Raw genomic sequence first — 24,360 nt, 5'->3', positions numbered from 1 at the left:
CTAACTGAACGTGCCTCCTCTATAATCTCTGTAATAGATATTTGGAAATACACCAATTTGCCTCTGGAAGACTTAACAGACAAAGAACATGTGGTTCTGGATTCAGGCAGGACTTGGCTAGTCTCGTTTTAGCAGACAAACGTAATGATTTTTTTTGTTTTTTCAAAGTGCTCTCTCACATCACCCAACACCTCTTACTTTCTAAGTTATTCCTCTTTGCCCCCAGCGGACACATCCAGCTGCAAAGAGCTCCTCTGCGCCAGGTCACTCTGGTCTTCCAAGTTTTTTCCTCCTCAGTCTCTGGAATGAGATCTGCCTCCTGATGATGCACATACAGCTTGTTCTTGTTTTTTACTGTGTACTTTAAAAGTTCAGCTCAGCAGTTCTCAGCTCATGTGTTGTGCCCCTTGGCTTGAGGGATGATGAATGTCCAAAGAGGCAATTTAAAGGTTACAACAAAAGGAAATGTGCTACACTGAAAAACCAAGAAAGCTACTAACAGCCAGTTGGAAAAATAGAAATATTAATGGATTTATCTGTTACTTCAGGGGGGCCTCCGGAGGTTTATCGGGTGCCGCCATGTTTGAAATCCTGTCTCAGCCAAACTTCCAGTCAACCTAGCGACAGTCTGAGAGCTGGAGCTGAGGCGGGTTTTAAGAAAGAGCTATGATGTGCTTTTCGGGGGGGGGGGTTGTATACAGATAGCTTCACTTTGGACAGGGCTAGTTTGGCGTGCCATTTCTTGCCTATTCCAGAGAGTTAAACTGTCTTTTTAATTTCTCACGTCTGATCTATGAAGCATTGCGAGACAATTTGTTAACTGTTAAGAAATCCATTTGCTCTTTATCAGCTCTTAAATCCCCACATCTTCTGTGTTTATCTGTTCGAGTTCTCCGGCCTGAGGACAAAGTGAACTTTGTGACCTTGTTTCAAAATCCTCGAAGAGGCAAACAAGCCAGCGTAGGAATGGGTAAACCATGACATCAATGAAGGAAACACTTATGGTTGGAGTCAGGATGATACAGCGTTTGGGATTTGCGGCGAATACTCAAGCTGGATCCTGGTTGCCCCCATCACTGCGGCAACCCGCTTTTGTTTGGCTCTCGGTGGATTCGGATTCTGGCCGCGGTTTCGCAAGGATTTGAGGATTTGAGGGCGCTGGATGTGGGACAAGATACAAGAAATTATAAAGTGTTTGACTTTTGCTTGGAGGAGGAACGAGCATGTGTGTGTCCCTGCACACTCTTTCAAACTCTTTCTCTCCACTTGCTGTATCTTTTCTCCCTTTTTTTTTTAAACTCCAACAACTCTGGGGTTTCCTTGGGAGAGGCCTTCGCAGGGCTTGATTTACTGTGCAGTGGAATTATGGGAAGGGAAAGTTTCCAAACACAAGGTGGCCGATGCATGGGGGGGATTTGCCAGTCATGGTTTCGACGGCGGTGATGTTTTATGAGCCTTGCAGTCGGGAGGGTTTGACGTGAGCGACTCTGATACGCTTTGTCGCCAGCGCGGAGATCAAAACGCTGGACGCCTTTCAAAAAAACCCCAAAGGCCGAATTCTCCAGCCGAGCGGAGAAAGAGAAATAAAGAGAGAAGAGTGTCTGTCAACAGTTCAGCTTTTGCGGACCGTGATGTGGTCGAGTGTGAGGTCTTGCTGACCTGGCCTCGCCACACAAGAGCTGGACGTCAGCGCTGGCTTTAGCCTTGACCATCTGAGGGAACATGATACTTAAATCATTCGTAATTAACTCCTTCCTTTTGCCTTACCAATACACAATGATAAATGGCTTACATGAATTTTCCACATGGAAATAGTTGGTTTGGAATTAAAATCTTGAACATGGCCTGTATTGTAGTGGTTCGCTCTTGTTGTTTTTTTCCCCTCCTGCTTCAGCACCTTTTTTAAAAAAAATCTTTTCTCGAACTCACAACACCAACATTTTTTTTTCTTCATGAAAATAAACATTTATTTCTTTTTACATAATGCATTAAACACACAGACGCACACAGATGGCCTTGTAGAACATCACGAACATGACTACTTATGTCGTTTTTTTTAAGCTCATACACAGTTTGCACAGGGCCAAATGTTCATCTCTCCATCCATTCGCTCCCAACTCTCTCGTCTCTGCAGGGAATATTCTGCTCTTAGGATGCACTCAGCTTCTCCAAGGCGCCGTGCAGGGTCTTCAGGTCTTCTCTCATCCGGCTCAAAGCGTTCTGGATCTTGCTGGGCTGATCCAGGACCTCCACGCTGCAGGTAAAGGGCTCGTAGCGAACTGTGAAGGGGCGCTTGATTGTTGCAGAGAACCTCCTGTTGAAGGGAAAGCACATTACAGAGGATTTAGAGATTCTTTGATAAGGCGGGGAGAAAAGTATAGTACTGAATACTGTGTAAGGCCACCAAATAATACTTCAGCACTAATCAGTGAAAACTACTCGTGAATGTGTTGAAACATTATTGTGTCAAGTTACCTCAGACGTCTCATAATTTTTTACTACTTCCTGTAACAACCTTAATTGTACAGATGCTTTTTTACAATCTTTGAACTAAAACAAATTATCTTCAGGACCAGAAAACAATTGACAGAAAATGATGTCAAGCGTTCGACTTCAGACGGTAACCAGGTTATTGGTGATTTTATGTTCCCATTCACACATTTTGCACGAGGAAGATCGAATAAAATCCTAACAAATAAGTTTTCTCTTCAGCAGCCAAAGCTGACTGCACATACTCATGAAGAAGTCAAACGTGCATACCTCATCTTAGTCTTTGCGTCGTCAAAGCTCTCGGACACAAAGTAGACGGGCTGGTAGGTCTGGTCCTGGTACGGCTGCACCGCCGTCTCCTCGGGGTTAAACGGTTTGTACTCGGGCTCGTTGGACAGAGCGTACTGGAAGGACAGGTCAGACACTGTCAGGACAAACAGCTGATGAAGAGTTCACCCGGTGGATTATGATTCATAGAGAATGCACTCACAACGAGCTCTCCGTAAGACGACAGGAGTCCAGCGCCGTACGCTTTCACCGCTCCGTTCTGCTTACAGAGGCCGAACTCCACCGTGAACCAATACAACTAAAACAACAAGAAAGGCTGATGAACAGACTGTTTCTATTACACAGGGTTTAAATAATGTGCAGGCATATATGTGGACCACTAGATGGCACTAAAGAGCTGTCTTTGAGCGTGTGTTTCCCATAAACAGAAATAGATTGATCTTCCCAATTGATATATTCCCTAAAATTTCATATTTGATGCGACATTGTGAAATGTTTTTTTTTTTCAGCTTAATTTTTTTTATAAACAAGGTTAGACTATGTAATAATTACCCATGTCATTACCTTTACATTTTAATAAACTTAATAAACCTACTGTTGACAGTTTCTCGATGTCTTCGTCTGACGCTCCAAGAGACGCAAGTCCAATCTCCTGAAATTGTTTTGGAGAAATCGTCGTTAAAGGTAAGAAACAACAGAAGATGTTAAGATCATATTGTTTAGTGTGCTGTACATTTTGTACCTGGGAAAATTGTGCAAATTCTTTGTCTGCCAGCATGGGAATATGTCCGAGCAGCTCGTGACAGCAGTCTCTGTCAGAGCAGATCAAACAGAGTTAATAAAGAATACAAAGCGTACAAGACTGAATTAAAAATGAGGACTCATAAACGCTGACTCACGGCTCAGGTGAGTGCATGGGCGCAGAGGCGTGACGGATGTACTGCGTGCACTGAAACACCCTGAAGGCCAAGCTGTAGAGGAAGTCTCTGGCTGACAGGAGGCCGGCGACAGGACGCAGCTGGAAACCCGTTTTCTCTGAAACGAGCAGAGCGGAGAGAAAAAACTGTCATTACACGGGGAAAGAACACTTAAAGGAAAAAGAGCTAACAGACGCTAGATGCTAAATGTCACTAAAAAGAAGTTTTAATCGTAGCATGCTAATATATTAATGGACAAAGCCTGAGTGACGTCACCCATCTGTTACTGCAGGGGACTTTGGAGGCGTCTCTTGACAAACCATTACACCTTGCATGAAGCTTTTTCTGTGTCATAGTCACCTTTCAGGAAAGCAGAAACCTCCCTGAGCTGAGGGATGCGGTCGTCTCCGTAGCCACACTCCTTCTCCAGCTGCTGCAGACCGTCCAGAAACTGCCTGCAGGCCAGGCTGGGGTAAATACTCCTCAGCTGTCGATACACAGCCCTCCTTTTTTTTAAACACAAACAACACCACATCATTGCACTCTCATCCATCCTCCACTGTGCATCTGCATCAGTATACGGCTGTGTTGAGTTCATGCTCACCATGTGGATGTTTCCTCTGCTGTGTACTCCACAGTGGGCAAAGGGTCGCCCCTGCGTCCAAAAAAACAACAACATAAATATGAGAGAGTTTTTTTTAAATGAGATTTTGTGCTTCTAAGGTTCCAACATCTGACTCACTGTTTGTACGTGAAGGCAAGCTCGGAGATGAAAGCTCGTCTTTTTCTGTATTCAGGGTCGCTGTATCCCTGCAGAAAAACATGTTTAGTTACTGTGAGGATGCTGTACTTCCTAAAAAGCTGAAGTCTGTTTTCTGCTGTTGGTATGCGAGCACTCACCGGATGCTCTTCGTCCATGTCCGGATCAAATTTGGTGATTAACAAGTTGCATCTGTCGAGGTCTTTTATCTGTCGGGGGAACCAGGGAGCTGTGACGGGAGCAAACATGATGAATTAGTGCTTTTGTAAAGGGCCTGGATGCATTTAATCAATGTGTGTTGTAAGTGATTGTAAGTGATTTCAAAGGGCCCCGAGCAGTACAGCTAGAGGTGTAATAATGAAATCAAGTAGTTGCCTTTTTCATCAGGAATCGAGCGGACGTCCTCGGCCACCCTCTTCAGTGAGTTGATGAAGACGTCGAGGTCTGAATTGTTGACTTCACACTTCATGAAGAACTCCAGGTCCGTCGTGCTGTTCTTTGACTTCCTCCCCGCTCGACTTTCAATGTGGAGAAGTTTGGCCTCAAACGTCTGATTAGATAGAGATAGATAGATAGATAGATACATTATTGATCCCGAAGGAAATTCAAGGTTGGTAGGAATTAGGAAACAAGGAAGGAGTCAGTGCGCTGTCCGAGTAAACACCTCGACTATAATGAGAGGAGGCTGGCAGTGATGCATTTTCTGCATCTTATCTTTGAGACAAAATGGAAAATCTAAACATAAAATATGTGATTTAAATCTCAAATTAGAACCAGAAGATTAACACAATTAAACTAAATTAAAAACAGGTGTTTCCTTTTTGAGACCCCCCATTCTTTAAAACAAAGCCATAATTCAAATATTCACAACCTTATAGAATATTTGTTATAAATATGAAGCCATGGTCAGCAGACATTTGAAGTTAAAGATTAAAATGATTAATTTGTTGAATTTTCTCCGACTGATGCCAAATTCAGCTTCTAAAAGTGTCGAGTAGCTGATTATTATTTTTTTTTTTCCTTTACTGCAATTCAGACAACAAACATCTGCTGACACAACCTTGGGGTCCAAAAAATATACAAGCAGAGTTTCTCTTTTTAACAAAGGATGTATCAGTTAATAAGTAAATAACGATGAATAACAATGAAGTTGCTGCACTGGATGATACTCAGAAGTTAAAGTTCAGTTTTAATAATACTGAGTAACACAACAAGAATTAAAGCATGTCGAAAGTTAAGAGCTTGATACAAAAAAATCAAAGTAATGAAAACGTGTTCAAATTCAGATTCAATTATGAAAACGGTTCATCATGTCCAGAAGCCCTTAAACCTTCAAGCTGCTAAAGGTTGATTTAACTCAACCACTTTAAATACTCCATGCTGGCTCTTTATCCCTTCTCCAATTATTTTTTTCTTTTTTGGGTGTGTGTGTGTTCTCACATTTTTTTTACTTTCTTGGCGTTTGCACAGCCTCCAAATACATACAGAAGAAAAGAGCGACAATAAGCTGAAAATAACATATAACATAACTATAATCACAATGACTAAAGAAAAGAAAGAAAAACTCATTAATTTAACTTCCTCAATCATAATATTAGGACACATTACTTTTTCTGGTCATTGTATTTTGATTTTAATGAAAACCTAAACACAACAAAAAAGGCAGCAGACCTGAGTTAAATGAAGCATCATTTAAAAAATATATATTCTATGGCTATTACCTCGAATATTTTCCCGGTCTTGAAGAATCCTGCGTTTTTCTCATTACTGAGTGAGAACAGGACGTTGACGGTGACCCTGCCTTGCTTCTCCTCGAACACGAAGCCGTCTCCGTACCGGGAGGGCCCCGGGGAGCCCGAGGAGCCGCCGCTGCGCTCCCGCCGCGCATCCTCGATCAGACTCTGCTTCCTCCCGCTGAACGGAGCCACCTGCACCGAGCTGTCCGTCTTCATGAGTGCAAAGCTGGAGGGGGGGGGGGGGGGTCAACGGTGTCACAGACTGTGAAAGTGTGTCATCCTCACCTCAGCACAGGTTTATATAGTCTGTCATATGAGGGGCTCATGGAGATGAGTTACGCACACAGCACGTTTTTTTTAGGGGGCCTGTTGTGCGTCATGAAAGGTTCCTGTGAGTTCACCGTGTGGGGAAGAAAAAAAGACACTTGCCGATCGTCCGAGTCCCATCGTCGCTAAATATATATATATATATATATATATATATATATATATAAAGATGCTTCAAGGAAAAAAGGCAATCATCTCCGTGGACAAACTTTACATAGATGGACAGATATATCGCGACATAAACATCCCCCCCTGGCTTTTCTAACCCTCGTCATAAACGCTCCTCTGCTCTCTCTGCTCATTAGTTAGATGCACATACACACATATACACATACAGCACACACACACAGCCTAAACTTACCTCTTTCCCCTTACACTCATTTGATGACACAAGTTGAATGTCTTTTATTTATTATTGCACTCATGTCTTATTACAGCCACCAGTATGTGCCCTGATACGCACCAACGCTACCTGGCATTTACTGTTTTGTTCTTTCTCATTGTTTTTACACACTTTTTTTTTTGTCTCTATCAGTATTTGTTTGTTTCTCTATGTTCTATGTCTCTTATCAGCAGGTACTTCCTAACCTACATATGGCTGGCATATATACTCACACACGTTTACACACGCACACAGAGAAACACCTTTTTTAAAATGTCACTAAAGTTTGTGTCTGGGAACATTCGTGGGATTGGTTCTCGGGCAAAAAAAATGAAAGATACTCAATCACTGAACTAATCTAAAAGCAAACATACGTTTACTTCAAGAAACGCATCTCTCTGATGAAAACCATAATAAATTAAAATTGAGCCCCAAACAGTCAGAGAGGGCAGCAGATGAAGAATTGACGACACAAAGAAAAAATGAGGGAAACATCTTTTTTTTTTTATTACAACATTTCATGCATAAACAAAACACTACATTAAGGAATATGAAAGTTAGTGACAAAATTATCTCTTGACGTGTCTTTATGTTGGAAACGTGCTAAAAAAAATTTGGTTGTTTTCAGCTGCTCTGCACCATATAAGGAGCAACACTTGATATTCACACATTTAATTCATTCAGCAGATTGAGCAAACATTCATTTCAAAAGCACTTCTTCAGTAACATTTATACTATCATAGTTTTGATATTACTTAGCTGCTACAGACACATTTCTTATTATTGTACATAAAGTAACAGGCTACTATGTTTCCCCTAAACTAAAGGACTAATTAGATCAGAGTAATATTGTCAATATGTGACGTGTGTAAATGTTTTATTACAAAGAAAAGACGGTTTGGAAGCATGCCGAGTCGGTGTCCTGGATGACTGAAGAACAGGAGAGATTCGCTGCTGCCGTTACTCCAGTTTCTTTAAGGCTTCGCACAGTTTCCCCATTTCACCTGAAATAAATCAAACACAAATAAACACATTCAGTATCAGTGTGAATTCCTATTTTTTATGAATCACAGTCGCTGGGAATTTTGTGTCATTCTAGCCTAAATGTCATAAACCAGCGATAAGATAAAAATAGCCCTGTCATTTAGTCCCTGGCTGAACGTAGGAGGGTGACGCGTACTGCTGATGCTGTCAGCCAGGTTGCTGAGCTGCTGGGTGTTGTCCAGCACTTCGATGCTCTGGGTGTAGGGATTGTAGCGCACCGTGAAAGGCCTGGGGATGGTGCCTGCAAATTTCCTGCACACACGACAGACGTCGATGTTACACACGTTTTTTTTTTTTTTTTTTTTTTTTTTTTTTGATGCGACAAAAAAAAAACTGTATTTGTGTTTAAAGGAAGGGATGCTGTTACTCTTTCCTTACCTCACTTTCTCCTTGGCGTCCTCAAAGCTCTCAGCCACAAAGTAAACCGGCTGGTACTCTGTGATTGGGTATTTCTGGAGGCTGGTCTTGTCTGGGTCGAAAGAGAAGACCTGCGGCTTGTCTGTCAAGCAGTACTGAAAAGGAAAAAAAAAAAAAAAAGTGCCCATTTAACCTTAATTTTCTGCTCTTTGTGTTTCCTCAATGACTGTCTCTATTCCCATCAGTAAGCAGGAAGTGCAGCATGATTCAGGGATGTGACCTGGCAGAGTGCACATCCTCTGCTGATGTAACTCTGACCTCGATTAGCAGGCTGCTCGTCCTCTGTCTGCCCCCACTTACCAACTGAACCAGTTTACCCCGAACCCTGCAGGAGGGCAGGCGGGCCGACTCCCCCAGTGACACAGATCAATTCTGAGTGGACCACTAACCCACTGCCTGCACCACCGCTGTTTTACAACAAGGTGAATGTGTTGTAATAACACAGAGGGGGATCTCAATGTTTGGGGGCCATGTTTGCTGACAGAGACATAACCCTCTCTCTCTCTCTCTCTCTCTCTCTCTCTCTCTCTCTCTCCCCTTCCTCCTCTTACCTGCAGCTCTCCGAACGATGAAAGCAAGCCGGCTCCGTAAGCTTTGATCTCCGAGCCCTGCTTACACAGACCGAACTCCACGGTGAACCAGTACACCTGAGGAAACACGACAGACAGACTCAGGACACTAAGAACCAAACCGCATGCAAGAAGTGACACCAACGAGAAAAGATGCACGTGAGGAAAAAAATCCCAATTTAAAGAGCAGCTTTAGTAACTGTGTGTTGCTGTTTGTTTCCTCTTTAAATACTAAGTACTCACAGTAGCAAGTTTCTCAATGTACCCATCAGGGGCACCGAGGGAGGCCAGACCGATTTCCTAAAAGGGATACAGTCAAAGCATCAATACCAGAAAACACTAAAGTTACACAGTAGCATAACCTACACAGATTCAAAGTCAACAATTCACAGAAAAAGTAAGCGTCAACACGGACACAGAAATAGAAGAAAATGTTTATTTCGGTTACCTGTGAGAACTGGGCAAAGCTCGGGTCAGCAAACAGAGGAACGTGTCCCAGGAGCTCGTGGCAGATGTCACTGCGTCAGAAGTTAAAATAAGTCTTTAACGTCATTTAAATGACACATTTACAGTCGATTTATGAAGCTGAGTTTAGATGCTCACGGCTCAGGGGTGTACGTGGGCCTGGAGCCGTGACGAATGTACTGCGTGGAATGGAAAACGCGGAAGGCGAGTCCAGCCAGGAAGTCCCTGGACGAGAGCAGGCCGGCGACGGGGCGAAGCCGGAAGCCCGTACACGCTGGAGGAGAGACACGGAGGGATGACAGAGGTGAGTGATGGGAAGAGAAGGAGGGAGGAATAGGATGTTTTGTTTCTCTCAGGTAAATGCAGTGTTGATGTTTTCCCTCCAAAATAACAGAAGGCTAGATAGTAGCTAGCTCAGACATTAGCTGTGACTTGAAAGCCCTTTCTTTGAGTTAGCTTCTGTTAGCTTCTGTTAGCTTATGATGTCTTTCATGTGGGTGAAAATAGCATGAAAGTAGAATTTCATGCTATTTTCACCCACATTAAAAACATCATCATAGTTTGTTTGATGTTAACATTTAAGGTCAGACTAAAGTTTTCACCGTTCAGCTTTTTGGGGAAAAGTAGGATCAAAGAAACATCACATTAGAGTTTTAATAGGCCAAAGGAGTTCTGAGTCGTTGCACCCTGGACTTGAGCTTGAATGCATTAATAGGTCATGTCACCCCGGGTACATCCCGTCTTACACTGCAGGAAGCGGGAGACGTCCTCCAGCTGGGGGACGTTGTCCTGTCTGTAGCCGCAGTACTTCTCCAGCAGGGGGAAAACGCGGTTGTGTTCGCGGCAGGCGTGAGTCGGGTACAGAGTCTTCAGCTCCTTGAACACTTTGCCCCATGTGGCCTTCTCCTCCTCTGTGTACTCCACTCGAGGGATGACCTGGCCACTGGGACAGAGACGTCAAACATTATGATCTGAAATAATATCAGACCAATACAGTCGATAATCGTCCAGGCTCTGCGGAGAACAGCGTGTAAAACAAACTGTGGATGTCTTCCAGGGAACGAGTTTGAATCCTTCTCAGTCTGGATGTGCTCGAAATTCACTGAAGTACAACAGACTTTAGGACTGTTTCCTGACCCAGGACCAGCAGAGACAAACACTGCTACAGTATACAGACATCGTGTTGATGTGATGCTCATCCACAGAGCTCTTACAGTGGTTATAACACGTTCGTATCTCATGACACAGATATCTCAATCCGGACCGAGTCGGTGAGGATTTCTCTCAGTTTGGAGGTCTTTTGTAGTGCCTGTTAATAAAAACCCTTTTGTTCAAACACAAACCAAGGACCTTTAAATCCACCACACACTGCCTGTTATTCGTCTGGATTTTTTGTTATAGTTTTGGAATAACCGACCAGATATTAAAAATATTCTGACAAATCGATTTTTCACCGACTAGAAAAACACAAAAAAAAAAATAAAAAAAAAAAATATATAGAAGTAGTTACTGTCTGTAGTTGTAGGCGATGTCAGCGAACTCCTTCCTGCGAGCTCTGTACACTGGATCTGTAAAGCCCTAAACACACACACACACACACACACACACACGCACACAAAGGAAAGCCCTGTTAGATCTCATGATCGCAGTCTGGCCACTCACAGCTAAATCAAAGAGTGGAAATCCTCTGCTAAGGCTCAACCCTGTGGCCTTTGACAGCATTATGCACTCCGTCTGTAATAAGAGCTCGAAAATAATCATATTCAAATGAAGCCTTTGTAGAGTGTTTTTCAGATTAGGATGAATACATTTTGCTTTAATGGCGGTGGCAAAAGGGAGCAATTATCTATAATTATAGGGGCTCAATTAAAGCAATGACATCAATTTGTGTGTCTACATAGTTTCCATTAGAATAGACAGCAGAGTGCAGCCTGTCATCTCCGCAGCCCGGCTTTCATAAGACATGTGGGGGCGTGAGTGGACACCTATTCACACACATGCACGAAGAGGCAGGATGCGGCACACAGACAGTGATGGATGAGTCAGTCCTTACCGGGTGATCAGAGTCCAGCTCGGAGCCGTAACTGAGGATCTGGTTGGCAAAACGGTCCAAGTCCTGGATGTCATTAGGGAACCATGGCACTGCGGAATAATAACGGTTATTAAACTCTCATAATGCATGTTTTTATTCAACATGTAAATAGAGCAAATCAATTCAGGGTAAATACAGCCTGGAGCTAAGACGGCATAGACATTCAGGATAATTTTGAATGACATGAGTAAACACTCCAGTCACTTTATTTATTTTATCTTGTAGAATTGAAGTCAACTGAAAAAATGTAAAAATAAAAATAAAATAAAATTTCAGTTTTATTTAAATGCAGTTTGTTGGCAAATGATCCCGTTCTCTTCAATGAAACACCTGAACTGTAGCCATGTATTTGTTTATTGAGCCCAAATGTCTACCACTCTCGTTGTTCCACTCCAGTCCACTTGGTGGCGCTAATGCATCACTATAATGGTGTGAGAACCGTAAAGTGCATAAAACAAACAAAAGAAAGCAGAACAAATCTGATGACTTGAATGAACCTTCCAAACCAGTCACAAGTTGTAATTGTGTGACTGGGAACAGCCAATGATTACCTCCGAAAACTAATGCTAAGCTAACGCCATAACCCTAAACATAAATAAATCCACCCTCAGAAAAAAAAAGGGTCATGAGATCAAAATCCTTTGACAGAGCTATAATTCTGATCACATTTTAAATCAGAGTTTTTCAGTTTTCACCACAGTGGCCTTCTGTTCATCAACAAAGGCAAACATCTAAAGTTGGATCAGCAGATTGAGTCGGTTTCAAATTAAGGAAGGAACTTTCTCACTTTTTGATTTCAAATAAAACAAAAAAAACGTCATTTTAGTGAACTTACCAGGCTAGCTATAACAATTGTGATCGATATTTCAAAGTCTGATTATTTATAGTGATGTCCAAGTGACAATAAATGACCTCACTCTGTTTGAAATGGCAGCATTATTTTGATTTTGGGGCTATTAGTCGGACACGTTGCGGTTCTTCACAGATATAAATGAGTACAGGGCAAATTGGTATTGATGTTGGTAATGTAGATAATGTTTTGCCCGTAGGATTTTTTTCTGGTGCCGTGGCATTTTGACACTCAGCAGAGCACCAATCACGGGTCATCTGCTTGTTCATGTGGATTTATGGCACTGGAAAACACTGGGGCCCAATCATCAATCTGCATTTGTGCAGTGTGGTCCACCCTGAGGCTCGACGCCGCGACAATAAGTCCCTGCCAGGCTCCTCTATAAACAGGCAGTCTCCAAACAGGCCGTATATATCCCCTCGTCCACTTGACCCTGACCGGCAGACCGCAGAGTCTACGCAGAGGTTAAAGGAGGATCCATGGTGGCCCTGTCTGTCTGCCTGCCATGACCAGGCGTGTCCTCGTTCTCCGTGTTCCTGGACAGAGAGTTCCTCTGTTCCCGCCGTGCCTGTTGGTCCTCAGTAGCTAAACTAATGTCATTCTGGAAACAACTAATAAAGGGGTCGACATTTGGGCCATGGGCCATCAGTCTCATTGGCGACTCTGGCTGTCTCTTACCCATGTCTGACTGGAAGGTCGGGCAGCGCCACCCAACACTTTGGTTGATAAATGGACCGTTTCACAAGTAATCATTTCTATTTTATTCCATTTATTTTAGACTCCCTGACTGTGAAGCTCCAGGGATGGAATCTGACTGGAGCCATCTATGGACTTCCATTCATACAGCCAGATATTGATGGTTGCTTGAAGGTTAAGTTTAAGCCCCTCACTGTGACCTTTGTTGCATTGACGTTTGTCGTTTGCAGTGAATTGCCTTGAAAACGACCGCACGGACTGTCATCAAGTTTGGTTCATATTAGTCCTGAAAACTTTGGTCATCCTCTGACTTCTTGTTTATCACTCGCAGAAGGTTTAAAGACGCATCGAACTAACAAACTATCTCCACATGTTCAGCCTTAAGTTGAACAAAATGTGATGAAGTAGTTCTTGATCTCCGGAGGACTGAACCATATTAACTGAAGTGGTTCCTAGAAGTGTCCTCCAGTCCCTTAATGACGTTGATATTAGCAGTATTTTAATGAATTTACTCGAAACTGCAGGATCCATAACTAACAGATTTCCATGTTTCCCAGAAGATAAACCCAACACACTTTGGTTTTTCTTTCTCAGAAGGTTGAACGATCTTTCTACCTTTGCAGCACAGGTTCGACTTTGGTGATTCCTGACTTTTACTCTCATTCCAAACGAGAAGGTAATCATCAACATGGGTGATATATTAAAATCTTTGTATGTCTTGTAGAAACATGGATGTTACGTAACGTGCCATTTTTGATTGGATGTCTTTTGTTGAGTTGAGATCCTCTCGCCCCAATCACTAACCTGTGTCCTTCTCTTTGTTGCGTGATAGCTCGTGCACACTGCCGCTGATTTGCGTGCGGAGGCTGTCGATGACTTCATCCAGGGCCTGGGAGCAGGACGAGTCCACGCTGATGAAGAACTCGTACTGTTCTTTGTTCATACGCGACGGACGGGACTCGATGTGTGTGAGGTTGATGCCCTTCTCCTGTCATCCACAGAAACAAAGACAAGTGAGAGGTGACGGTGAGACCTACGATGAGCCTTGTGTAGTTTTTCTTTTTTAAAAGCTGCTCTCTCATGTTTTGGTGTCTTATATTATTACATTTTCCATTTTGTGATGAGAAAGTTTCTCATAAAAAAGAAGGAGCAGAATCATCATTGATGTAATGCACGACAGTGAATGTTTTTTTGCTGCAGCACTGACTTTGTTTCTCCACCAGAGGGCGGTGTGTTGCCATCATGTCGATGACAATTCAGCAGATATGCCATCACGCTCTTAGGTCAGAAAGAGCTGACTTTCTTCTTCTGCATATTGACACTGACCCAGAAAAATGTGAAAAATTCAGGACATATTGTACTCGTTAGATGTAAAATCGTCAAATGACGTGTGGCATAAATCACCCTTCACAGCCAACATTTCGCTCTTCCTCATTCTGCAGCATGAACACGAGGCTTTTGGGATGTTTCCAAACCTAATTGGATGCAATTCAGCACCATGGTCTAATGTTCAAAATGCAGAGAGGCTCACATTCAAGAATGTGTTTTTTATGCATGTAACACTGGGGGTGTATGTTGTTCTCTGTCTACCATAGGCCCAGTGAAGAGGAGGGTGTGAGCAGCAGGGCCTCACGTTTTCTCCCATCTGGATCCCATTGTACATATAACAGCTTTCTTTAAAGGCTGTGGGGGCCTGCATCCCCGCAGGATGACTACAGGAATGACCAGGTTGGCATGATAAAAATGAAGATGACTTCCTTTTGTTGTTGTGCTTTTGTCTGTCCGCTATCATGACCAACAGCAGCTCAGATCAGGTTCTGTTGGTCTGAGTTTATCAAAGGCAAAAATGACCCAAAAAAAGATCAAAAATATCACCTGATAATTTGAATCTATTTACATGTCCTTAAATGTTTAGTAGTATTAATTTAAAAGGTAAAAAAATGTGCTTGAATTGTCACATTATCTGTTTAGCTGTTTCTTTGCAAAAAAAAAAAAAGACGGACTTGTACATGTGTGCATTTAGTCTCCTGGTCCAGCTTAACATAGCCAACTCTAAATCCTAAACCATGCTTGAGGCATGGGTCATTTTGTCAGATTGTTGTACCCCTAAGAGCTGCGCTCCATTGTGCAAGCCAGGCGACGTCCACCCTGCTGCCGCACTGCCTGCGTTATGAGGTCAGGGTCGGCGCATAGCTCTGGATGGTCACATGATAACCCCTCTGTTGTGTCACATGCACTTCGTTCAAAGGCGGATAAACGGTGTCACAGTCATAGTGTGCAACTTTCTAAAGAATGGAGATTAAGCAAGATGAAAATGAACCTGGAATAAACACCAGGGCTGCGCGGCTAAACGTTAGCACATGGTTCTTGCAAGCTGTTTTTTTTTTTCTTTTTTTTTTTTTCAATTTGTCAGAAAATGAAGGATCCAACTAGGAAGAAGTGCAACATGTTCTCTTCAGGCTTTTTTTTTTTTGGAGAATCAGCGTATGTAATATGGCAGAAAGGGGAGTGTCAATGGTTTGGGGATGGTTTGACCTGTTTTATAGGAGAGGAGTGGGGTGGGTGGGAGGAGCAGGGGGAGGATGGGGAACGTGCAAGCTCATAGGTTCAAAGAGGATCCTGATGTTTACTACTACAATAAGAACACAACTGCTCCACCCCCAGAGGAGTGTGCACATGCCTGAGAATTAAAATATATGCAAAGAAAAATTTTCCCAATACATCTTATTTGGGATGTTTTGCACATTTTTGGCCCGTTTTCCTGCAGAATGTTCTGGGCACAATTATCTCTGATTTGCATGCAGGAAGAGCAAACTTGAACTTTGGTAATGTTGCTCATGTTGAATATTAAACTATTGAAGGGCTGCCAGTCAGTGTTCGATGTAATCCTTCACACAGTCACGTACACACGGGCAGCACTGATTGATAAGAGAATTAAAAAAAAAAAAAAAATCACATGATGGAAAAATAATTCCTCTCATCCTCTAATGGGAAATCATTTCTCTTAGCTTAAAAAAAAATTAAAAAAAAAAAAAAATCTCATCTTGCTTTGCATTAACAGACAATTTATAACTTCGTGCTTGGTTGTTTTTTTCATCCTATCCAACAGAGATAATCTCCCGATGCGAGGTGCACGTGTGAACAAGTTACTCAGAGATATTTCAGGAGCAGTCTGCCTGAAAAATTTATTTTTGGGAGCGAGAATGTGAAAACAGCTAATGCCAATCAACTGTGCCAAATATAAACATGCAGTTTAGCAAAATTAAACTAAAAATGACTTGTTGCTGAAAGTTGGAATTGCTTTTGTACTTAGAGCCATTCAACTTTATCAAAGTGCCACACTAAATTGCTGTACTGTCTCTTTGATATTGTAACTGTTTTTTTTTGTTGTTCTCTAAGTGCAAGTGAGAGATCAAGTTAGTCTGTTGTCTGGTTATTTCATTATTATTGATAAATGCGGTGGGGGGGGGGGGGGGGGGGGGGGGGGTTGTTAGTGCATCAAACAGTCACATGTCATGTTTGCACATAACTAATCCAACAAACATGTGCGATAAGATAATGTTTAGTTTTCAGCTTTAAAGGGTCAGAGCAGGTCACAAACATGAAAACTAGTCCAAAAAACTCCAGAGACAATCATTTACGTGACCTGCTGAGCCCTGAACAGAAACTACAATTTTGTGCTGAAATGGTGAACCAGATCTTTGAAAACCGTGTAAACTAGTGAAAAACAGACGTGCTGCAAGTTGGAGGGACTTTCTAAAGGCCACTCCACTTTCCGTTTCCCCCCTGCTTTCACTCTTTATGCTAAGCTAAGCTAAATGGCGACTGGCTCTTGAGTGAACTTTTCCAACTATATTTAAACATTTATTTCTCTCTGTCTTTTATCATTTTTTTTCCAAGTTCTTCGCTATTACTCCATTCACATTTGTGATTTGAACACAATGGTGATCAATACATGGACATCCAATCAATCTTGGCCAAACCCCTAAAGATGTGTTTTTTGGTACATCGCACAAACTCTTGTGCATCAATGTGTTTGATGCATCCTGCTGATGACATGGTCTTAAATAAAGATGGGTGTTATCGAGACGTGTACCTCAAAGAGCCTGAGCCCCTTGGCTAAAGCTCCGACCTCCTCTTTCAGGGAGAAGATGCAGGAGATCACTTCTGACTTGTTGTCGGTCTCCTCCTCCAGGTACATGGATCCCCTTCTCTTCTGCGGAGAGACACATTTCAAGAAACGGCACAGGGTTAGAAATGTGGATTATAGATGTTGTTGTTAGTTTTGACAAAAAGCCAGAGCCTCAGGGGGAAGCTTATGCTACTGTTACTGCAGGAGTCCATAAAAGAGGAGGAGGGGTAATACATGCAGTCGTTTTTATAGTTGATCTCCTTAAGGTCCATGTGATGATTTATGTTTTTAACTCAAAATCTGTTCATTTGAGACTTTAAGGCAAAGTGGATGTGTAAATCTAAGCTAACAGTTAATTGCTGTATTGCGGGTTGATTTAGGTTTGGACCTCTTTTTTTTTGTGAGCATGTCTTTCAGCAAAGGCATGTGTTAGAAAAAAAACAACCTAAAAAATCTGGAGTGAAAGCCATGACTTTCTGCATTCACAGCGTCTGATCTCAAAGCTCAAACCCCTCACACCTTTAACCTTTCGGCCTCTGCGGCAGCACTGCTGGTGTGACCACATGCTCCACACATGAGAGGATTTACAACAATCCAGAATAAAGAGCAAAGCACATCCCAAATCTACCCCCCCCTGCATGTGAGCCACACTGGAGCAGAATGTGTTACAGATGTAGTCACGTAGTTATTTAGTAATTAAATCATTTAACACAAAAATTTAGATGAAAACCAAAAGTACTTTAGTATGTTATGCAACCTAATTTGTTCAAACATTGAATAGTTAGTTGATTGTAAAATTTCAGAAAATAATTTACAAGCACCCTCATTTGTTCCACGACCAATGGACACATCCTCAGATTGCTTATTTTGCCAAATAAACAACTGAAACACATGCATGTTTGATTAAACTCTGACATAAGCCAAAGGCAGGCACCAAATACACAGATCTGTAAACCCTTACCTACTGTATGAGTCACATTTAGCATTTTTACTCAAAAGTGTGTTTGAAAGATCAAGGTGTTATTGCAGCCTAAATACCTGGATACATAGTGCAAGATAAATCCATAACCTGATGGGGTTTTTTTTTTTTTTGCAAGACCCATTTGTGTTATGAGAGTACATTATGGTTCTTTTTTGCAGTAACATCAGCTGTCCCCCCCCTCTCTTCACAACTGTTTGCTGCTTTGTCTGCTGCATCACCTGGAATATTCTAGCTGGGTTACATCTGGCTCTTTCATTGTTGTTGTTTCATTAAAAAGAAGGATTTGAGAGAGCAGATGTCAAAGCTTTTTTTGCAATAACGTGCTCCTGCTTTAAACTGGTCTACAATGATGTTAGATAACAGGTTAGCTGATGTTTTTATATTAAACAAATAAAAACACAACAAGAACACAAATGCAAAGGAGTTTAAAACTTAAAAACAGAGAATTTGCAGTCCCATTTTGAGGATTTACCCTGGTGCCTTGATCCCCTGTCTCTGTCTCTGCATCTGGCTCTGTCTTTGCCTCCGGCCCATAGTTTCCATTGACCCTCTTGTAAGCAGCGTCCATCCTCTCTCTTCAGGTGAACAACTTGTGTGTGTGTGCAGAATAGGTGCTGGACTCTGGTAACCAGACTTTGTCCGAGCAGCTCCTGTCTTTAAAAGCCCTCCGATCAAACAGCGGTCCACGTCACACCACACCCCCCTCAGCATCGGTATGTCACGGGACGGTTGTTGTGAAACAGAACTACAATGCCACATCTGGTTCTGGTTGTCAACCACTGGATGAGGGGGTTCAGGTTTTTCCTTTTTTGATGAGTTTTAACCATGACCGCTGCAGTAAAGATGCTTTTCTTTATCTGTATAGCAGGTACACATCACCTTAAACCAGAAAAAACGCAGCAACGCAAGACAGCAGAAGAAAATCACAGTGCAAAATTAAATTAAATTAAAAAAAAATTAAGAATGGAAAAAATACATCAAAAAATTATTTTAAGGACAAAGGAAGAGGTAAGTCTGTATAAACTGTATACAATAATATGAATTATTATTATTAGGCCTATATGAAATATATAATAATAAGCTAATTTTGCTGATGATAGGCTACATGGGGTTAACTATTATATTAGAGAATTAAACAAAATAATATAAACAAAACGACTCTACCTTCGATTTAATAGTAATTTGGGGTTAAAGTTATAAAAAATATCTATTTAAATAGGCTAATGTTAGCATGCTAACATATTAGCCATAGTCTGCTAATAGCCGCAAGTCCTCACGTAAACACGGGCATTCGAGCTAAATGGTAATATACATTTTGCAGCATACATTTTGCACAATACATTTTTATTAACTGTTAAACAAATACAAGTTTAAAACATAGTCTGCTTACAATACATGTCAAAAAAAAAAGCCAAAAAGTTTCGTTAGCTCTAATGTTAGCTTGCTAGCATAAAACCAGACAGTGATGGGGAATGAAATTTTCACCTATATTACAGAATAACAAAGGTTGGCAATTTATTTAAGTCTTTACAGAAACTTCTATCATGTTTATTGAACCATTAGCATGAAGGTAGTCTATGGACAAAAACTTGAACTCAGACAAAAAAAGGAATGCTGTTAAAATAACGTATTTGTATGTTTGACATAATTGATTTTTGACATGTATTTTTCATTTCTCAATCAGGAAAAATCTGCATGAAAAATGGAAGGAAACATTCTGAATTGCCTTGGGGAACAACACCACCTATCTGTTCTTTCATGGAAAAGCTTTTACCATGTGCTGAACCCTGGCATCTTATTTACAGGTAACTGAGCTCACACAGAATACAGACATTTAAACAAAGAGGAGACCAATACCTTAAATCAATTTAGAGTCATTTCTGTGTATTTATACAATCTCACCCTATAAAAGGTCTAGTTACACTTAAAATGACATATTAGAAGACAAGTCCTGTTGCTACCAGGCCAATTTCCCAACCTGGTCTGCTCCAGGACTTGAACCAGCAACTCTCCAATGATTATAAGAAATTTCCATTCATTATAAGCTACTCGTATATGTGTCCCATTTGTCCTCTCTGCATTTTGTCTGTTATATACGCTACTATTAAAAAATAGCCAGCAATAACTCAGGAGGAACATCACACACACATATTAAACCATTCAAAACAAACAAAGTACAGTCATAATAATGGTGAAACTTCATTTTAACCAAAAAAAATAATAACTTTTTTTCTTTCTGTGCAGAACTGCTGACAGGAGCCTACCTGACACTGAGGAGCTCCACAGGTGCCACACGAGGGCAGTGTGGTCTAGGTAATGTTGAAAGAACGCCATGACTCCAGCACACAGAGCGACACATTTCAAAACTTTTCATTGACTTGAGTGACTGCACTTTATTTTACAAATTACTTTTCCATTTAGCTTTTCTGAACAGATTTAGCTGATGCTATTTAGCATTTATCTTCTTTTTTTTTAATCACAGGTTAAAACAATTAGAATTATCCCAATATTTCTCTCCATTATGTGACCAGATAATGTAGATATAACAAAGAAGAATTCCTGGTTCATTTCCAGCTGCATTTCCTAAACTTTCGTCTCTCTGTTTACCTGTCGACCTGTTCACAATCAAAACAGTGTAAAGGCAAAAATGCCACTAACAAGACAAACTTAAAGTGATCATAATGTACTTTTTTTTGTGTATTAATAAATGTTAGTCTATACATAGGAAATGCTAGACGTCCGGACATTCAAATCAACTCCACATATCCCTTTAGAGGTTGACAGAACACATCCTCCTCCCTTATAAAATCTTACAGTCAACAAACAAACACAGAGACAAGCAGGGTGGAAACGAAGAGGACTTGAAATGAATGATGCTCCGCGTCGGGAAAAGTTGTTTGTAAAGTTAATTATATCAACTTCATAATGTGATAACATGTCAAGGTTGCTAAGAAAAAACATCCATGAGCCTACTGATGTAAATGAAAAGCAAATACACATCCTATAAAATCCTCGTATTGTCTCCAGAGCACTCATAATGGGCCACTGTATGCGTCTTCGGCTTGTCTATAGTGGTCTATAATTTGCAGATGGGACGTGATGTCACATAGAAACTCCCAAGGTTCCTCAGTGTCCGCTCCGTATTGTCCAGTGGATGAAGAGCTCCCTACTGTGTCATTTAATGTCATTAATGGCGATGGAGACAATTGCTCATTTATCAGGAGAAGTGGTGCAGTGTGTGCGTCTTCAGTCGCCTCCTCCACAGCGCCTCAGTCTTATTCACACACTGAGGAACCATTCTCACACCAGTGATTAGCCAGATGTGAGCAAATCTCACTGCCAGCGAGGAGTGAGCTCTTTCAAAGCAACAGCTGTCCTTAAATCTTTTTTTCTTTTTTTTTTCTTGTCATGATTACATAACTCCATTTTTTTTTTTGTGATTATCGTAGAGAAAAAGTGACAAGAAATTCAACCTCAGCCAGAAAACTGCTGTGCAGGGCTGCTCCGAGATGAAAGTGTGTTATAGAGTTGTGAGCTTCCTAATTGTTCTTTCATGAGATGTCGTTGATTAATGGACTAGTTGACAGACATCCTGTGAATGTTGTCCACATGTGGACTGTCCACAGGGGTGCTGAAGAATCCACTCCAGCCTCCCAGCAGCATTGTGGAGGCTCTTTTCTGAGAGTTGGAGAGCAAGAGAGAGAGAGGGGGGGGTATGGGCAGAGAAAAGAGAAAGAAACTCTGAGGCTTTCGGGAGTGCTGTTTGTAAAGGCAGAGTGAATGAGAGCGGAGGCCGTGCAGCCAGCCACATGGGCCGTTCTCACTCTGGATAATGGAGGTCTTTCTGTGGTTCTTAACCCCCTTGTCGCATGCTGGGAACGGGCAGCCGTGCGCCCACCGCTCACAACAGACACGCTCACCCGCTGGATAATTGAATTTTACACCCAGAGAAGTCAGCCCGAGTCCCTACAGCTACACGTGGCTGTGACAGGAACTCTCCCAGGATCAGCAACCGGTCCAGGGAAAGAGTCCGCGTCAGACCATGTGTTTGTGATGGGGAGTGGGAAACGATGACACTTGTTAACACGCGAGCAACACGGCTCCGTGGATGCAAATATGAGCATTCGATCCACCAGAGGATAAATCTCCCTCCTCATATCCTTTGTACCAACTTGACTTTGTTACAGGTTGTTGTGGAAGTGAAAGTTGAAAAGACGTCCGTGCATCATCTTTTGATTTTGCAAGACAGAGCAAAAAGAGGCATCCCAACTTTGAGCCTTAACGTTTGAAGACTTGAAAAGTAAACTTTTAGAAACAGTTTGAGGTAACGTTTGGTATTGTTTGATGCGTCACTGATAAATAATAAATAATTCTAAATAATAATGATAATAAAAACATCAGGTGGAATGATCAACAGCATGTCATCATGTCTATGTCATGTCAGCGTTAGCGTTCTCTCAAAGCTTTTATTGAGACCTGTTAATAGATTTCTTCCATGTTAATCAGTTTCCTCACGTTTGAGAGGAAGTGATTCATTCTCTTCTTTGTGAAGAAAGATAAAGAATAAGAAAAATCAATAATGATCAACAAATAAATCAAAGATCATAAGACACCCCGACAGCCTGAACCCTCCCTCGGGTATTCTCAGCTGTAATATAACCTGCGTGCGCTGAAGGCCGTCATGCGGCCTGGCAGCTGTTTGAACATCTTTACAGGATGTGTCGGAGATAACAGAGAGGCACAGTGTTTCCTACACATGTGGTTAAGATGGAGATTAGATATACAGGTTGTTTTAAAGGGGGGGCTGACATGTTAAGGATGTGACGGGTGGGTGGGGGGGGGGGTGTATTGATGAAGTAAAGAGAGAGTGATCCAGACCCCCCCCCCCTCAGGCTGATGATCTCGTCGGGGATGCGGGTCACCGCCCTCCCCAGCTCCGTGACCAAACACAAAAGGTGTTTCCTCCCTGCAGCAGTGGTCACTTTCACCTGTCAGTCAGACTTTCTGCGTGTCAGTGAAGGGCGACTGCAGGTGAGCGCTTCAATGTGGCTCCTGCTCAAAGGACCTTAAAAGTCCGGCTTTTAATGCAGAGTGTCTCTGAGACGTCAAGGCCCAAGGGCACTATGGACACGCGGCACGTACACACAGTTTACTTTAGCTTTGCATTTTACAGTATTTTTCTTTTTTGTTTGTTAAAAAGTAGATTTCTGATTAAAGGATCTGCACTCTGGCCTTTGACACCGATTAAGATGATTTTATTTATTTTACAGCATACCATGAGTCATGTTTTTATATCTTTTAAATTATTGTGTATTGTGTATTATGCCTTTTTTAACTTTATGTTAATTTATTGTACAGCACTTTGGTCAGCTGTGGTTGTTTTAAAGTGCTTAATTAAATAAAGTTGGATTGGATTTCTATAAGTTTTTTTTCTATAATTAACTGAAACATTTGCTACCTAAACACATTTATTAAAATGCTCATAAACACCTTTAACTTTTTTAATCACTCAGAATCTGTTAGTTTCAGCACGCTGAGGTTCAAATCCCTCCCTCGTTAGCTATTTGAATAAAAACAACAACCTTCTCTTGAATAAAGACATTTGTCAGTATAAATGCCTTGCTCAAAGGATCAGTGACAGAGTGTCCGTTGGTGGCTGTCTGACTCAGTCATCAGGTGTGTTTGCCTGCTCAGGTCGGTGTTGACTCAGCCGTCACATGCTCCTTCCACTGTATGATGTGTGTAGGTGGAGGAACACACACAGCTTTAATGAGAACTCTGTGATTGATCCACGTTCACGCCGCTCGCTGTCACGCAACGCCAGATGTTCTGCAGGGCTGCAGAGTCACTGTCAGATCTGTACTGCGTCTTTTCCTGGGCCAGTTTAAGTCTGGTTGATGCAAAAAAACAAGTAAATCAACCCCTTACCGCAAAAACTGAAAGACATTAAACTAACAAGTTGACCTGAATGTTAAAATCTGGTTTTAGTCAGGTGAGCACAATAAATTGATGTCTGTAAACACGTAAATATATCAACTGTATTTCGTTATTTATGCTGCAGTGAGTTATTTTTTGTCTACACCTATATGAGGCGTTCAACAGGTGGCCTGGATGTTGCAGCTTCTCTCCTTGTATATACTGTATGTGACTCCTGCTGTTCTTCTCTCCACCAGCAGAGGGCGACATTCTTCCGGCAACTTTCCTCCCGATCAG

The 24,360-nt window shown here is 41.8% G+C and overlaps 2 protein-coding genes and 1 long non-coding RNA gene across 6 annotated transcripts; 1 reads left to right on the top strand and 2 right to left on the bottom strand.

The window, feature by feature from the left end:
• Positions 1–1,997: 1,997 nt before the first annotated feature.
• th2 (tyrosine hydroxylase 2) lies at positions 1,998–6,516 on the bottom strand. 4 transcript variants are annotated; one of them, XM_079335615.1, is made up of 12 exons: positions 6,177–6,516; positions 4,831–5,005; positions 4,596–4,684; positions 4,438–4,505; positions 4,300–4,350; positions 4,056–4,201; positions 3,678–3,813; positions 3,521–3,590; positions 3,374–3,430; positions 2,981–3,076; positions 2,761–2,894; positions 1,998–2,314 (listed from the first exon to the last, which is right to left on the bottom strand). In XM_079335615.1, exons 1-12 carry the CDS (start codon positions 6,405–6,407, stop codon positions 2,149–2,151), a joined length of 1,419 nt encoding a protein of 472 aa, XP_079191741.1. In that variant the 5' UTR covers positions 6,408–6,516; the 3' UTR covers positions 1,998–2,148. The 4 variants fall into 4 exon arrangements, with proteins under 4 accessions (XP_079191741.1, XP_079191739.1, XP_079191740.1 ...); XM_079335613.1 differs by having other exon boundaries at positions 4,438–4,684; XM_079335614.1 differs by having other exon boundaries at positions 3,374–3,590.
• Positions 6,517–7,383: 867 nt separating this feature from the next.
• pah (phenylalanine hydroxylase) lies at positions 7,384–18,743 on the bottom strand. The gene is made up of 13 exons (XM_079335619.1): positions 18,620–18,743; positions 17,130–17,249; positions 13,838–14,021; positions 11,449–11,537; positions 10,906–10,973; positions 10,142–10,338; positions 9,534–9,669; positions 9,379–9,448; positions 9,174–9,230; positions 8,913–9,008; positions 8,323–8,456; positions 8,081–8,196; positions 7,384–7,904 (listed from the first exon to the last, which is right to left on the bottom strand). Exons 1-13 carry the CDS (start codon positions 18,713–18,715, stop codon positions 7,861–7,863), a joined length of 1,407 nt encoding a protein of 468 aa, XP_079191745.1. The 5' UTR covers positions 18,716–18,743; the 3' UTR covers positions 7,384–7,860.
• Positions 13,967–18,810, top strand: LOC306818216. Its single transcript, XR_013778147.1, has 3 exons — positions 13,967–14,053; positions 14,629–14,761; positions 18,729–18,810. It is a non-coding gene; the product is annotated as an uncharacterized lncRNA (long non-coding RNA).
• The last annotated feature ends 5,550 nt before the right edge of the window (positions 18,811–24,360 follow it).

This window comes from Symphodus melops (genome assembly GCF_947650265.1).
Source record: "Symphodus melops genome assembly, chromosome: 22".
Lineage (NCBI taxonomy): Eukaryota > Metazoa > Chordata > Actinopteri > Labriformes > Labridae > Symphodus > Symphodus melops.
Note: the sequence above shows the minus strand (reverse complement) of the source record. Positions and strands in the feature narration are given on the sequence as shown.

Bases quoted from the DNA above. Each gene is read 5' to 3' on its own strand.
- th2 (XM_079335612.1), bottom strand. From the start codon at position 6,407: ATGAAGACGGACAGCTCGGTGCAGGTGGCTCCGTTCAGCGGGAGGAAG. The intron at 5,006-6,176 runs GTAATAGCCATA...CTATCTAATCAG, and splicing joins AGACCGGGAAAATATTCGAG to ACGTTTGAGGCCAAACTTCT. The intron at 3,591-3,677 runs GTGAGTCAGCGT...CTGCTCTGACAG, and splicing joins CCCATGCACTCACCTGAGCC to AGACTGCTGTCACGAGCTGC.
- pah (XM_079335619.1), bottom strand. From the start codon at position 18,715: ATGGACGCTGCTTACAAGAGGGTCAATGGAAACTATGGGCCGGAGGCA. The intron at 10,339-10,905 runs GTAACTACTTCT...TCTCTGTCCCAG, and splicing joins ATCGCCTACAACTACAGACA to TGGCCAGGTCATCCCTCGAG. The intron at 8,457-8,912 runs GTAAGAGGAGGA...TTTCCTTTTCAG, and splicing joins CATCGTTCGGAGAGCTGCAG to TACTGCTTGACAGACAAGCC.